At 34.8% G+C, this 16,290-nt stretch overlaps 1 protein-coding gene across 4 annotated transcripts in view; it reads right to left on the minus strand.

Moving 5' to 3' along the window:
* The window catches only part of SLCO1A2 (solute carrier organic anion transporter family member 1A2), a 125,074-nt gene that overhangs the window by 41,095 nt on the left and 67,689 nt on the right, over positions 1–16,290 (minus strand). For 2 of the 4 annotated variants that reach the window (XM_078450040.2, XM_060658178.3), the window contains exons 1-4: positions 11,622–11,760; positions 11,393–11,512; positions 6,325–6,466; positions 1,819–1,951 (exon numbers count right to left, since the gene is read on the minus strand). In XM_078450040.2, coding sequence (XP_078306166.2) covers positions 1,819–1,951; positions 6,325–6,466; positions 11,393–11,452 — 335 coding nt within the window. In that variant the 5' untranslated portion in view covers positions 11,453–11,512; positions 11,622–11,760. Of the gene's footprint in view, positions 1–1,818; positions 1,952–6,324; positions 6,467–11,392; positions 11,513–11,621; positions 11,761–11,852; positions 12,044–14,490; positions 14,606–16,290 lie in introns of those variants that run through there. The other 2 variants (XM_078450038.2, XM_078450039.2) reach the window with 2 other exon arrangements.

The raw sequence follows: 16,290 nt of genomic DNA on the forward strand, positions 1-16,290 counted from the left end.
CTTCTACCTCCCGGAAAACAGATTGGAGAATCCCTGCCTAAGATAGTTTATGGGCAGTTATGAGTCACTTAATACACAGCCAGGCCATGTACAATCATCCTACAAAGAAATTTTCCATTAATTAAGTCTTACACACATACACAGAAGTTCCAGGTAGCTTGTGTTATTCCTCTCTCTTAAATATGTATAGATAATCAAGAACCACCAGATATATGAGGAAAGCCTATAATAGTAAAGACAGAGACAAATAAAAATTATACACTCAGAGAAGACAGAGACAAAGAAGATAGATGAACAAATTTAGTTGGAAAAAGACATCATATTCTTGAAAGAAGAACAAAATATTCCTTCAAAAGATACAAAGAACAAAAGAGTCCTTGGGAATTAAAAATGGGATAGCAAAAGTTAGAAATTAATTCAGTGCTTTAGAAGATAAAGTTAAAGAAATCTCCCAAAAAGTAACAAAAAGACAAGAAGATAGAAAATTGGAGAAAATGATGAGAAATATATAACAGGATATGCAGAATTCAAGCAGTAGAAGTTCTAGAAAGAGAAAATGGGGAGGGGACATATTATCAAAGAAACAATACAAATTCTCCAAATGCCCAGATTGAATACACGTAGCATGATGGAGGAAAAGGATTTATACTAAGACAATTATCATGAATCCAGACTCTGTAGCTTAAAAGAAAATCCCAATAGCTCCCAGAGAAAAGGAACTGGTCATGGGGATTAGAGTGGCACAAGATTCTCAACAGTACTACTGTAAACTAGAAAACATTGGAACAATGTCTTCAAAATCCGTAGGAAAATATTTCCAACCTAGAATTTTATATCAGCCAGAATATTAATCAGGTGTGAGAGTAGAATTCCAAATGTTCAAGGTCTTAAAATTTTTATGTCTCTTACACATTTTCTCAGGAACCTATTAGATTATGTTTTCCAAAAAAAGGAGTGAGTAAAAAAGTAGAAGATATGATATCCAGGATCTAAGTTAACTGAATACAGGAAAGAAGCAAAGCAAATTCCCAAGTATAGTGGTGAGGAAAAATTTCAAGGAAGGAGCCATGCACCAAGCCTAAGGAGATTCCAGTTCAGACTGAAAATGGAGAATTGGTGACATAGAGGTATCTCTAAGGCAAAAATGAAAACTTGTGATATGTATGAGTATTTTGAGATGTTGCCCTGCCAGTGGAGAGTTTGCTGATGATTAGTGAGAGATAAAAAGAAAATGAATCAAATAAAAAAGGAGGAATTATGAAGTCCAATAAAAATGAAAAATATTAAAAGAAAATAATAGCATGGTTCAGTGGTGAAAGATACTTACATAATCATCCACATGGAAATAGTGAATATAATTTTATAGTAAGATATCAAAATATATGACATAACATGAAAGTATTAAAAACTAAAAGGTTAAATATTTACTTAGAACTATGGAGGCAAATTGAAGAAGAAAGAACTAAAAGAATTGCAAGTAACTTCTCTTCAAAACTAGTAATATGGACAATGGTGAAGGGGCAGGGGACAACTCTTTGTGCAATATGATAATTTTTCCTGGTCCTAAAAATCATTTCATCAGACTTCACTCCATAAAATCCCAAATCTCTATTTCATATATGGACAAAATATGACTATATAAATGAAGTGAGGCAGCCAAGAGCACAGTGGACCAGTGGAATGGAATCTGCATCTTCCAGTTCCCATTGCAGTGTTCTGTGCTTTTAGGAAACTTTACTCCTAGAAAGGAAACTTCAAGTTTCATTCCATACAGTCCAAAGTTGAATCTATGAAATAATCAGAAACTTGAGTACTTACCGCTCCATGAGGAAATGAGGTAGAGATTGTAAGAAACACCCTAGACCCATAACCACACATCCAACACCAATCAGTATAGGTCTATGTAATTTGGTTCCAAAATAACTCACAAAGATAATCAACAAAAGATTTCCTAGGAGAAAATTGATATTGAAACGAATATTTCAATTAAGCATGAACAATATCTTATCTTCATTCAATCATTTACTATCTAGCATTTCTTTTATAAAACCTATTCCAAATACTAGAACTGGTACTAGGGATGCATGAAACAATAAATGAATAAGACACAATTCTTGCCTTGAAGAAGGACTCTGTTTTACAATGTCGACAAATACACAAACAGGTATCTGTGGAACCCCAACGGTTAAAGAGAACAGCAGAAGAGAAGTGAGTAGAAGGGATTGAAGGATAGTTCTGAGAGATGTTAAAGACTTTGTGTGTTATTATCTAGTCTTAGATGTGTCACCTCTGGTCTTTCCCTCCATTCCTGCTCCAGAGAATATTATAATGTTTTCCTATGTCGGAAAAGAGAAGCAAAAGTCAAATTCAGATATATATATATGTTTTATGACTCATTGTTTAGATATAACTTTGTATTGGTCAATATAATCAAGCCAGAGATCTATGTTTGTTTTTCTCTCCTTAGAAGTAAAAAAGAGTAGATACCCACTTCTCCACTGAGTTTTAGAAATAACACTTGCTTTGAGGAGTAAATAATTCAATGAAAAATTTATCCACATGTCTTAGAATGAAGTTTAAGGATAAAGAAACTAATTGGGGAGGCCTCATTCTGATGAACAGGTCCTTGATAAGTATAGTGTAAAGGGTCAAAAGAACCAAACACATGAGGAAGTTCTCATATCATACATCTTAAATTCAGTAATCAATATTTTCCCTGATCTTATTATGCATAAGGAAAACCTCTATGATGAGCTCAAGAATTATAAAAGTTTTAAAAACTTTCCCTCAATTTGTTAATAGTTTTCTATGTAGTAATGTATATTTTGAAAACTTTTCTTTCCATATCTGTTTCTCTCTAGTCTGCCTTGTAAGTAGAAGAAATGTCAGTGCCTACATTATTTTATATGGACAGTGCCTCACCAAGTGCAACCACCTTGTCCTACCTAAGTCTCTAAAATTCCTATCATCAAAGCCATCCATGTTGACAGTATCATCTCTAGAAAGCCACAATTTGAAATCCATATCCATTTTTGAAAGGAGAAGAAAGGAAGAGACTTCACTCCACATAAGGGTAAGCTGATATTTCAAATTGCATTTCTCTGTCAATAAAATAATTACCATGAAAGGGAATAGGAAAGGACAGACAAGATTTTGTCAAGGGTATGGAGAACGCTATCTATAAACATTACTGAGGAAAGGTAAGCAAAGTAATACATTTATTGGCATCTGTAAATTACCTCTCCTTTTCTCTTTAGCGATTATTTCAGATCTGCATCATTGCTCTCAAGCCACCTATCACCACTCACTTTCCATAGTTAATACTTTCTACTTTGTCAAGAAATTTGGGGCAGTCCAGTTCCCAGGTTATGGCCTTACCACTTTCCTTCTGTTTCAGAGGTTGTGGTGCCCCTCCTACCATCCACAGACTAACACACAACCTGGGCACTTCCATTCCCTCCAACAAGTTACTCCACTAATTATAATTTCTCTTGTATATGTTAAGTGTCTCCCTCTCTGATGCATTTTAATTACAGATGTTCTCTAGTTTCTCTCCAAATTGATGCAGATTCCACTTCTTTCCCTCTTGTTCTTTCCCAAAGTCACTGCGCTCTCTCTCTGCCTCCTAGCTTGTATATCCACTATTCAGCTAAACATGCCCTGGCAAAGATCATCAATTATCTCATCAAACCCAGGGAATATTTTTCTATCCTTATCTAATGGGATATCTTTTAATGCTTTTGAGACCGTTGAGAAATGTTTATTTTGGGAACTTGTACTCCCTTGGTATCTATACGTTCTCTCCTGTTTCCCCTCTTAATTCTCTATTTCTTCTCTTAACACTTTCGTGGGTTACTTTCTTCCACCTGTTCATGAAATATTGGTGTACCTCAAGGATGCACTCTGCCCATGGTATTTGTCACCATATACCCTCTTCTTAAATAGCCTCATCTGTTCTCTAGTTTTAACAACTACCTGTTTACTCACTAATCAGTTCCTCCAGCTCAGACAGTTCCTCCAATACTTCCAACTCCTATAACTGCAACATGGACATCACTACTCAAAATCTCACTGCTACTACCACAATTTTCCTAAACAGAACTCGCCATCATTCCCATAGCCACTACCACAATCTTGTCCCCCTTCCCCATTATCCACTCTACTACCCAAGCTGTAAATCTGGGGATGCCTACTTTTCTCATCCACCACATCCAATCTGTCACTAAGTTCTCAGGAATTTAACTCCTAAATATTTCTTAGGTCACTCTCTTCTTTCTATTCCTACCAGCATGATCCGTGACTCAGATCCAGATAGCTCTCTCTTGTGCTTTTGCCATGCTAGAATCCTCTCTGGCTGGCTGGCCACCTTCAAATCTATCTCCAACACAGCCACAAGCATGGCCCTGCTAGAAAGCAAATTTGACCTTTGTTTTAATTTTTTTAAATATTTTATTTATATTAGAGAGAGAGAGCTCGAGTAGGAGTGGAGGAGGGAGAGGGGGTGGAGAGGACAGAAGATCTGAAGCAAGTTCTGTGCTGATAGCAGCAAGTCCAATGTGGGGCTCAAACTCACAAACTGCAAGATCATGAATTGAGCCCAAATCAGAGGCTCAACTAGGTGAGCCATCCAGGCACCCCATCTGACCTTTGTTTTAAATAAGCCCGCCTAACCTGCCATATATAAACAAACACCCATGGAGTCCATGGATAGAAATCAAGGGTTCTATGATCTTGAGTGAGAAAAAAATGCATCTTTATTTTCACTAACTTATAATTAAAGTTATATTAGCATTTTCTTTGATAGTGAGAGTAGACACAAACTATGGTAGCCTTAACAGTACCTACGATTTTGTCACAGATTGTCACCAATAAAAGTTATAGATATTTGCATATGACATTACATTGTTGTAGATAACTCAAAATATTGACACTACTCATTACTTAAAAATTAGGGTAGATATTATATTTAGTGTGTTGGCAAGCACAAATATTATATGGCAGGTTGTTTTAATATTTTTGTAACTTTATTCAAATAAAACTGGGTTTCTTTTTACCTTTTTTTCCCTTTTTACTGTTATAGTTTTTATTTCATGCAAGTGCTGTAATAAGCACAGAAGACCAACCATATTCCATTCCTCACCCCTGCCCATTTCTCCAGACTCATATCTTAATAATTCCCACATAAGCTTTGTGAGTCAACAATATTGGGATTGGGCTGAATGTTACTCCCCACACAAATTACTACTCTGACTCACCCTTATGCTTCTTTTTCTATTGGAATTCCCTTCACGCTCATCTAACCCTGTTTCTTCACCTAGACAACTTTTTACTCATCTGTCAAGATCTTCCCTCAGTAAGGCTATGTCCCTGCTGTATGTTTCTATAGGACCTTGCATCTATCTATGTCACCAAATTACTGCATTCAATTAAAATTATTATTGTGTCTCTATGCCCTCCATTTGACTGTGAGCATAGTCTAGGCAGGGCTATATAAAAAGTTGTATCTAACTCCATCACCAGGATCCAGCACACAGGTGGTGCCGAGTTTAGTTTCAGGGAGTTAAGTGCTAGAATATACAATCAAGCATCACCTGTTTCAGTTTTGCTTCCCCTCAATCCTGATTTTTCTTCCAGATATTAAGTATATTAAAAGAAAAATTCACCTTGGAGGAAATAGAAGTCACTCTAAAACTGTAAAAGAATGGCATTCGTATTTCTATGTAGCTTTGTTTATAAGAGAAATCTTTCTCTTCCTCAGTCCTCTCCTATGTTCACATCTTCCCAGTCCTCCACAAAATTCAGAGAGTAAGAACAGAATTTATTCCTTCCTAGAGTCTGTTTCTGAAAGAAATTCAGGGAGATGCGAAAAACAGTTTCTTCTTCCTTCTGCACTTAGAAGAATTGTTAACCTCCCAGAAACAGCAGGAAAATAAAAATATTCATGTTTCCTTTGGAAAACAGATTCTTTTGTTTTCCATGACATATGTCTTCTAAATAGGAAGATAGAACTTTTACGAATTCTCAAATGATAGATTAAATTAAAAAAATTTAAATACTCTGCTACTTACCCTAGCTAACCAAAAAACTATTAGAATAAAAAGTCCAGTGGTGGGATATGTGGCAATACTTAGGTGTTATTTGGGAGATAATATTTAAATGAATTGTTTCTAAGCATAATCCAAAGTTAGCAAGGCTATTCATCCATTTTGGAAAACATATTATTCAGTCAAATTAGATGGCCTAAAATTGCAAATGAGAAGAATAAAATTCAGGCTAGCTTTATAGATAAAATATAAAAAAGAGTAATACAAAAATAATTCATACCAATCTCAAAGCTCCCGTTAATAAATCCAACTAGAGATGTAGGAATGTTGAATTGTCTCTCTATTTGTGTGAACATGGAATTCATATAAGATCCAGATAGTGTTTTGGATACAAATGCACATGTTATTGCCAACAGAAACATCTAGGGAGAAAAGAATATAAGAAAACATAGAAAAAAAAATATTTTTAAATTGTATATTTGCCATTTGTTGACAAAATTTCTTCTAACACAAGGCTGATCATCTCCAACATAAGTAACCCTTAAATTTGCAAGAAACTTTTAATGCAGTCTTTTCATCTGGTCTTTCATGCCATGTTGTCTCTGAAAACTCAAAGTAGGACTGATTAGTAATATTGAATTTTGTGGGTAGTTGTAGCCTCATTATTTTATAGGTACCTCTTTTACATATGCAGAAACAGTCATTATAAATAAGAGATAGCTTTTAAATAGATCTTCAACACTACACTGCCATCTGTAGTGCAAGAAATACATATATGATAAAAAAGGAACACAGCATTACACAAAGACATTATTTCTGTAGCAAATTTGTTCAAGTTGTCTCCAAAGTAATATGCAAATTATGCAACATTAGATTGCTGCTCACTACCAGTTTATTTATTTAAAACAATATTATATATATTATAATAAAATATAAAGTAATTATAAACCATTATAAAAATGTTTCTAAATGGAACAGGTATTTGCTATAAGAAACAAGTATGAATACAATAAATTTCTATATATTGAATCACATTTCCTACTTACTGATACAGTTTTAGAGGACAGTCAGGTTGATGTGATCCATAACAAAAACCAAGGACAACTTAACAAACAGAACCATTGTAATCACCAAAAGCTAGTATGGTTTTACTGAAAATGTGGAAAAGTCACAATTTTGACAGTTTTATTAAATTAGGAAGAAGCAGACTTAGATTTTAGTAGAAGATTTGGCAAAGGAGTATTGTATACTGAGTGATAGCATAGTTAAGTAAATACACAATAGAGATAAATAGATTTAGGTCATCCTGAATGGTGGTTTTCCAACCCTAGGCCAAAGGACTTTTTCCTTGGTCGTACTTAAAGATGTTTCCTGATGAAACTTCCATCCTGGAGACCATTCAATCTACTCTCTAGCCAGCAGACTCAAATCTGTAAAATCCTCACCCCTTCATCTTCCAAATTCTCAATCTTAAACCAACCCCACAATTTATATTGCACCTTGTACATTCCCTTCACAGTTATTCACAATCTTTTCTATTTCTCAGTCTTCGAACCAGTCATGTGGTCTTCATGACCAGCAAATGATCTCAGCAACATCACCATCAAACTTTCCCCCATCTCTGCCTCTCTAATTCCCTTCCTACCTTAGAAGGATAGGTGTCCCTTCTCCAGTACAATAGAATCCCTCTACCCATGCTTTTGAATCCATTCTTCCCATTTGAGATCTTGATTCATCAACTACTACTCTCTCCTCTATTTTCAACCTCACACTCTTTACCACCTCTCTACTAATTTATAAATGTATTTAAAATACTTCTGTCTTCATATATATATGTGTGTGTGTGTGTGATATACGTGTGTATATATATATATATATATATATATATATATATATATATATATATGGTATTTTTCCCTACCCCCGATGGTTGCAATTCCAGCTACCAACAGGATGTTTGGAAGAACAGTCTAAGTTTATTGCCTAGACTGTTTAACTTTCCATTCACCCTTTACTTTCCTACTGTATAGCCTCTCCTGAAGCTACTCCATTAAAGGTCAAAAACAACTTCCTGAGTTCCAAATTCAATAGATACATCTCAGTTCTCAGCTTTTCTGATGTTTCTGAGTCATTTGACTCCATTAATCCCTCTTTTCTTCCTGAGGTTCCCACCCTCCACCCCTCCCCTGCCCCCACACACCTATATGTCCACTTACCTGCTAGCATCTTTCTATTCAGTCTTCTCTTTGGCCAGCTCGTTCAGGATTTGTCTTGCACCCTCTACTCTGTGCTATCTGTGCTCTCCTTAGGAAATCTTATTTATTCCCATAGCTTTCCCTATCACCCAAATGCTGAAATCCCTCATATGTACAAACAGTTTAGATGAGACAATTGTCAGCATTCCTTAGTTGCCTGTAGTCTTGTCCACACCTAAACTCCCTCCACCTGCCACCATAACTGGCATGTGATTTCACTTCTTAAAATGTTTTAATGACTTCTCAAAAACAAACATTTATACTTTTTTAGATGGCAAACCATGTTTCATCTATATGTCAGTAACATTCCTGCTGCTTATCCCTATACATAATGTTCTACATAAAGTTTCTTTAATTCACCATGCCATTTTACATCTCAGTGTATTTTACAGGATAGTATTCCACTTGTAATACTTTTCTTCCTCTTGTGTATATGATAAATATATACTCAATTTTTAAAAGTCAACCCTATCATCATTTCTATCGTCGAGACTTCTTGTTCTGCTCCCCAAGTAGCCTTGACCACTCACTCTACCTTCTCATCCTGCTGTGTACTGCCTCTATTATAGCCCTTATCGCCGTGCGCTTTATGTATGTACTTGGATGCCTCCTTCACTGTACTGTGAACAATTCAAATATGGGATACATATATTATTTATCTTTAGATCATTGGTGTCTAGGCACTTAATACAGGTTTGCTGAATTAATAACAGAATAAGTATTCAAAAACATCTTGAAGAAGTGGTCAGAGCTGAAAGTAAGCTGAATATAAGATGAAATGTAATAGAATTAAATACAACTGAGATGAATTGGCTGTACCAATTCATTTGGAGAAATCTGAATAGAAATTTATGTGGAAAAAGTCCTGAGAAATTTACATATGAAGCTCAATATGAGCTAAACCATTATATGGCTATATCTCTGTTTATTCTTTTATAGTAAATGTCATTTGTAGAAACTGTCTCCACACTATAAATCTTTGCAGAGCACATTATTGAGAATAAAAAAAAATTCACATGGTTTTATATTTAATTTTAATTTTAAGTGTTTATTTCTGAAAGAGAGAGAGAGAGAGAGAGAGAGAGAGAGAGATCATGAGTGGGCGAGGGGCAGAGAGAGAGGGAGGCACAGAATCCCAAGCAGGCTCCAGGCTCTGAGCTGTTTGCACAGAGCCCAATGTGGGTCTCGAACCCACAAACCACGAGATCATGACCTGAGCTGAAGCCGGACGCTTAACCGACAGAGCCACGTAGGTGCCCCTTCAGGTTTTATATTTAAAAGCAAGGTCTACCAAATAATGTACAAATCATATTTAGGGGTATAATTTATTTTATTTAATATTTTAAGAACAGACACTAGAAGAATCATGGCCCCAGTGTTCTTTCCTAAAACACCTAGATGGGTTACCTAAACTGTTTGGTTCTAGTCACAAAGTAAAATCAATCAGTGGCTATTCTGACTCATGTCTAGTACGAAATAACCTCTCTACTTGTGAAGCTAATCCTACTAGCTGTTAACAGTAATGCCACAGAGTTTGAAGCAAACTTACTGAGGACAGTCCACTGATGCTTTTTTAAGAATTTTGCTTAAAATTTACTACCATAAGGGCACAAGTTAAAGTTTAGGAGCTAATGAGCTTTGAAAAATAATAAAAAATGAAGAGTATCCAGTTATCCTCAAGTTTAAATAAACCATGTGATTATCTACTGAAAAAAAAAAAGAATTTTGCTTAACATGCATATTTTTAAGTTCAGAGAAGCAAAAAAAAAAAAAATCTGGCTATTAAGCAGTTGCTTCCCAATTTACCTGATAAATTTGTCCTTGCAACATTTTACCATAATGTGAACATCAATATCTAATCTTGTCATACCCCTAAGTAAGCAAATATTACATTAAAACCTTTTTTTAAATAAATGACACTTGACTTTTATACGCAAATGCTATTAATACTAATTTTTTACTTCCAAGTTTTTATTTAAATTCGTTAGTGAAAATATAGTACTATTAATAATAATAGCTAATATTTATAGAATGTATATAATATTCTAGTCATTTTCCAAGTATGTAAAAAGGAAAAAATCCTATGAAATAGGAGTTTTGTTATTACCTTTTTCAAATCAGAAAGCTGAAGCAATCACAAAGAGCAACTTGTCCAAGGTCATATGGCAAGAAAGCAGTTGAACCTAGGCATGAACACGGGGAGCCTGAGCCTAGATCCTTATTTTTAACCATTCAGTTTTAGGATAAGGGCATAAGAATTGAGGGATAATTTAAGGGGAATTTTTTTTGTAAGGGGAATTTTTTAAATAAATAATTAATACAGCATTTCAGGCAAATGTAGCTTGCTAGATCTAAATCATCATTCTCCACTTTTATGCACATGTATAGATTTTCCCTACACATGTATGAAGAGAAAGCAAACTTTGATAAGGAGAATATTGGTGACATTAGTCTAAAAACCACTTGCAGTCACTAGCTTTAGAATCAAGACAAATATCCAGATCCCTTGGTTTAAAACAAATTAAAATTTTCTTTGAAGGCAAATGGCTTTGAAGCTATACAAAAAGAATTTGTTCTGAAATGGTCAAGAGTACCAGAAACAGCTAACAAAATGGGCATTATTCTTGCAGACAATGGTTGATATGTTGCCAAAGCTTGAAGTAAATATTTGTTTTACTAGGTCATTGTGAATTAATCGTTACAAACAGACCAACAAAGCATTTCTGTACAATGAACCGTTTTCTAGGTGAGACCCCCACACTCCTCTGGACTAAAAACCCCAAAAGAGTGAACATTAAATTGGCCGTTTTATCCAGAAGATCAAATCCTATTGTAACATATTATCACCTGAAAACTTTTAAGAACTTGTCTTCCATTTAAGTTCCTCAAAATCATTTCTGATTAAATTACCTGAATCAGTAGCCCTGTTTAACCCTCAGTTATAAAACCAACTTAATTAAAGCAAGAAATTATCAATATATTAGGTAACGTGACATTAACATTAAAGCACTTCATGTGAGCAGCTTTACAAACTCTAAACTAAAAAAAAAAAAAAGTACACATACATATATCCATACACACAAAAGTCCATACCTTCATCTTGGAAAGACATCTTATTCTATGGGTTTTAATTCTTTTCTCATTTTCTGCCATGTTGTTCTTCTGAGTGTTCCAAATATTTATGTTTCAAAGCTTGAAATTTCTTAGTTCATCCTTTTAAGAAGACAAAAATCTGTTAACTGGCAAAATCATAAGTCGTCATTCTTTTGAAGAAAATATAGAATCTGAGTAACAACCAGATTCTGCTGTATTACAAAAATACCTTAGAAGCTTTTATTCAGATCTAGAAAATAACGATGTTAGAGAAGATTTAGTTGCTAATTTTCCACTGAGAAAGTTACATCAAATAACTTTAGTTAGTCTTTAGCTAGATTAAAGATATTATAATAATTTGCTATGGTCCCCTTGCAAAATAATGACCACGTGGTTAAAACAAAGGTTTTCATTTCTTTAGCCAAAACAAATAGAACCAAAGTGAGCTTTTTGGACTTACATGAAAATGCTGCTTTTAAGAACACAAAGACTTTGATTTGTGTTTGTGCTAAAAATCTGCTTCAGCAAGCCTACCAAGGCTCAAAAATCTCTATTTGGCCAGGCTCCCTCTTCAAGTTCTTTGCGTTCCAAGACTTCCCTGGAGTCTCAGGAAGGGAAACACTTTCTGGGGCACTGCTGATTCAAGGAAACCTGGGGAGATATGGAATTTTAATCATGGAAATAGTCTAAGTAAAAATAACAAATAATTCTGTGATCTGGAAAAGAATCCTACAGTTGCAAGTTAGAATGTGAGGTGTATAAGAAGACCAAATATATAAGTGGAGAGCAATATGCCTACATATGTAATAAATACAGATATATGTGTACTTGTATATAATACATAGGCACACATTTTTATATGTAAAACAAGAAGATGAGTTAAACTCTATTAAATTCTACTAACCCCTTCTCAAAGATTTTGTCTATTTGTGTCTTGAAACTAGGAAAATAAATTTCATATTAAAAAAAAAAAAGAAACTAGGGCATTATTTTGCCCCAAAACTAAAGTGTTTCACTCTGACAATATTTATTTTCATAAATCCACTTCAGGTTGCCAGAATGATATTTTAGTAGTATCTTCAATGTTCATTTATTAAAATCCTCTGAACAAAATCCATTTAACAAGTGATCCTCAATGATTCCCATTTTCCAAAACTTAATTGTCTTACCTCTATACATTTGCTGAATCCCACTTCCCTACATGCATGAAGGCAACAGTCTAAACAATTATGTATGAACTTAGTTTTCCTTACTCATTCTCTCACAGACAACAGATATGTCTGCTATGTACCAGACATAGTGCTAATCACAAGATTTCAGCAGTGTTTAAGACAGATAGGCTGTCTTATAGACAACAGAAACTAGTTATAACCTAGTTAATGAATCTCTGTGGAAAGTACTTGGACCCAGATCCCAAGGAAATTCTATTTTTATTGAAAAACATAAAACTTTTAAATAAAACACAGTGGAATAGAACTGAATAGCATCAGATCAAATACAAATTGTTTGGTATGTAAGAGGTGAGAAATTCATAGATCATACATGAAAATTATTAGAGACAATCTTGGCAAATCTGAATGGCATACACATGAACTCATGCTGAAATCCCCCACCTAAAATGCCAAATCACCTTAACTATAGAACAAGTACATGGCCCTAGTTTTGGAAAAACCAATAGATAGGGTTAATTTTTCGAAAGAATGGGAACTGCTATTCTTTGGTTCTCATTTGTATTATACCTGCTTTTTATTTTATACCTGTATTATAAACCTCTCAGCTGCTCTCGTTCCTTCCTTCTCATGATTTAGAATCTGGTCTTTCCTCTGTCTTTTTTCCTTCTGTTTTCCTTGCTAATATCTGAGCCCAATTATGGTCACCCAATGAAACAGTACAAGAGGGAGAAAACTTATTCCTCTTCCATGTCAAAGTTGGCTTTACTCTTTAGTGGCTAAAGTCATGACTATTCTAAATGCCTATTTTCCTATGCAGCCACAGAACATAGAAGGTGGAGTTAGTGACACAGAAAGTCACTACAAAGGGGAATTCTGTAGTTCTTTCTATGCGTTGTGATACTATGTAACCATCTTGAGCAGGTTTTATCACCATGCCTCAAAGATTTGTTTGAAATGTGTTTACTATCTTGAGAGAAGTTCTATAAACAGTTGTCTTGCCTGGGGTAAGAGGTAGTGTGTGAAGCTAAGCACTTGGAAGAAATTAAATGTGATTGAGTTAATAGTAAACTTTCCCTAAAAATTTTTTGGCTTTTCAGATATGTTTAAAACTTTTAATGAAGGAAAATAAATAAAGGAATGAATAAAATTTATTCTGTTTGTTTAACAAAATTCATGAAATCCAATTTCATGGGTTAATGTCACCATCACTTTTGAGCACCGTGGCTCTGAATCAGGGAATGCACGTGTTGTTTCTTCATATCTCATGGCCCTGCAAGTGCCAGCCATGTGAACAGTCCCTTTTTGTTAGCACAGTGTTGTTTACATGGTGACTTCTGCTCCTGGGACTACAGTGTCACCAATAAATCTCCATCAATCATTACTGTTAATGAAAACAACTTGCTTGAGTTTTATTAAGTGGAGAAGCATTTTCTTTCACTAACTCCTTCTCAGCATTCAAATGAAAGCAGGTAATTCTTTAGTATGTGTTCTCATACAAATGTGGTTGAGTGTCTTCCATACCTAGTGGTCATGACTCTGGGGGTTTTTGTTTTTGTATCGTTTTTTAGTTGTGGTAAAGGCACATTATAGAATTAACTAAATGCACATTTTTGGTATTTGGATCTCTAGAACTTTTTCATCTTGCATGACTGAAATTCTATAACCATTGAATAGCAACACCCTGGGGGTTTTGGCACCCCTTGGTTGTCAGCCCTTAATGATATGTTTCAGTCACAAAAGAGTGCAATTTTTACAAAATGAATAAATGGTCCTGTTTGTGCTTTCCCCCCAATGTTAAGTATCTAGACACAGTTTTTTGTTACTATAAATCACTGAAGAAACATGTGTACATTTAATTTTACATTATTCTATACTATTAAGAAAATAAAGGCTTTCCTTTATCATGACAAAACTAGCAATACATACATGAAGAAGACTTAGGAGAACATCCTTTCCCGGGAAAAAAAAAGAGAGGGCTGCACCAGCAAAAATCTTATGAAAGTTGTTTATTTCCAGAATCTTCAAATGGTTCCTACTAGCCCTGCAAGAAGAGAACAGCCTCTTGGTGCTGTCCAGCTGAAATAATTTCAACCAATAGCACAACAAGTAGTGCCAATCAGGCATGTATGGAAGCAACAATAACTCTTTGTATGATGCCTACCAAATTATTTTTCTTCTATTAGTTCATTTCCATCAGAAATCAAAAAATAAGATAATGGGTTCTGCAAATCAGCATCATAAATATAGTTATATTTTCCTTCCTACATGCAGAGGAGGTACAAGAAATGCACGACTGCAGACAAAGTAGGGTAGAAACTTAACTGGGTCATAGACTCGTACATGGATTTCACCAGGCAAAGTGAAAAATAGAACATACAAAAACACAAGCAAAAGCTTCCATTAGCAATCCAGAAATAAATATACATACCGTGTTACTTTGGGTAACATACTGTCTAACTCTGGGTAATAGACCAATATGTGGAAAAAGTAAAACTGAAACCTGACTTCTAAATCTTTAGGAGAACTGATTGTAAATATCATCATTGTTACCTCATGCCAATTTATTCTAGAGAATGACTAGATAATTATGGGAATAGCTAACACTTTCCACACTTGTCATATAAACTGTTTCATTTATTTAGATTATTACTCCAATTCTTCTTTTCCTTTTGCCTTCATAGACATAACTTTGGATACAAAAATGTGTTCCTTCGTTTAATTATGGCAAGTAAATACTGAGCTGCTCCTTTTTCTCATAGACATAATATTTTGTCTGTTTATAAAGCTCCCCAAATAAAATGTTTACTTTTCCCCCCCAAACCATTGATATATGTATTTGTCCATTCATATTAATAGAGACAGCTAGATATAATAAAAATGTCAGGACATGAAGCCCATTTAGCTAATCCTAGTTTAGTTGTGAGTTGTTTAATCTCTTGAGCCTATTTTTCCTTAACAATGATGTTGGACTATTTATGCCTATCTTGCAAGATTGTTAATGAAGATTGAGTTATAAAATTTACATAAGATCCCTAGCTTTGTTGTTGGAATGAAACAGTTACTTTATAAATGGCAATGATTATTATTCATTCATTCCCCAAATATTTATTAAGACTCTGCTACATTCCAAGCACAGTAGTTGGTGCTAGGGATACAGAGATGAATAACATATGTTCTTGCTCTCAAGAGATCTCATAAGCTATTGGGGTTGGGGGATAGACAATTAAATGATACTCATAGCTAGTTAGTGCCATAATGCAGACAATTTGAACTAATGGGAAGAAGTGATTCATGAAAACTGTTTTTTTGAATACTCATTTGGAATATCATTTGAATACAGCACAGCAGTTTAAGTACTTGGGCTCTGAAGTGAAGCACAACTGGTTTGAAAGCCTGGTGTTAAACTAGCTGTGTGATTTTTACAGGTTACCTTAATCTATCCACACAAGGAAGATGGCCTCTACCTTTGTATCAGCCAAGGTTCGGACAGAAAAACAGAGCTCATGACAGGTAGTTCAGTAAAGGAATTTAATATGAAAAAGTGTCATAAAGGTATTAGAAGAGTTAAAAAGCCATATACCAGTAGGAAGTCATTCCCATGCCTAACGCTGTTATCAAAAAGGGAAAAAGACTGCGCTGCAGGAGCTGGTGTCCTTCAAGGACACACAGCCACTGTCAGAGGCTCTACCTAAAGTGGGTGGATATGCCCTGGCTGTTTTTTTCTCT

The sequence above is a fragment of the Panthera onca genome, chromosome B4 (genome assembly GCF_046562875.1).
Source record: "Panthera onca isolate mPanOnc1 chromosome B4, mPanOnc1 haplotype 2, whole genome shotgun sequence".
Classification (NCBI taxonomy): domain Eukaryota; kingdom Metazoa; phylum Chordata; class Mammalia; order Carnivora; family Felidae; genus Panthera; species Panthera onca.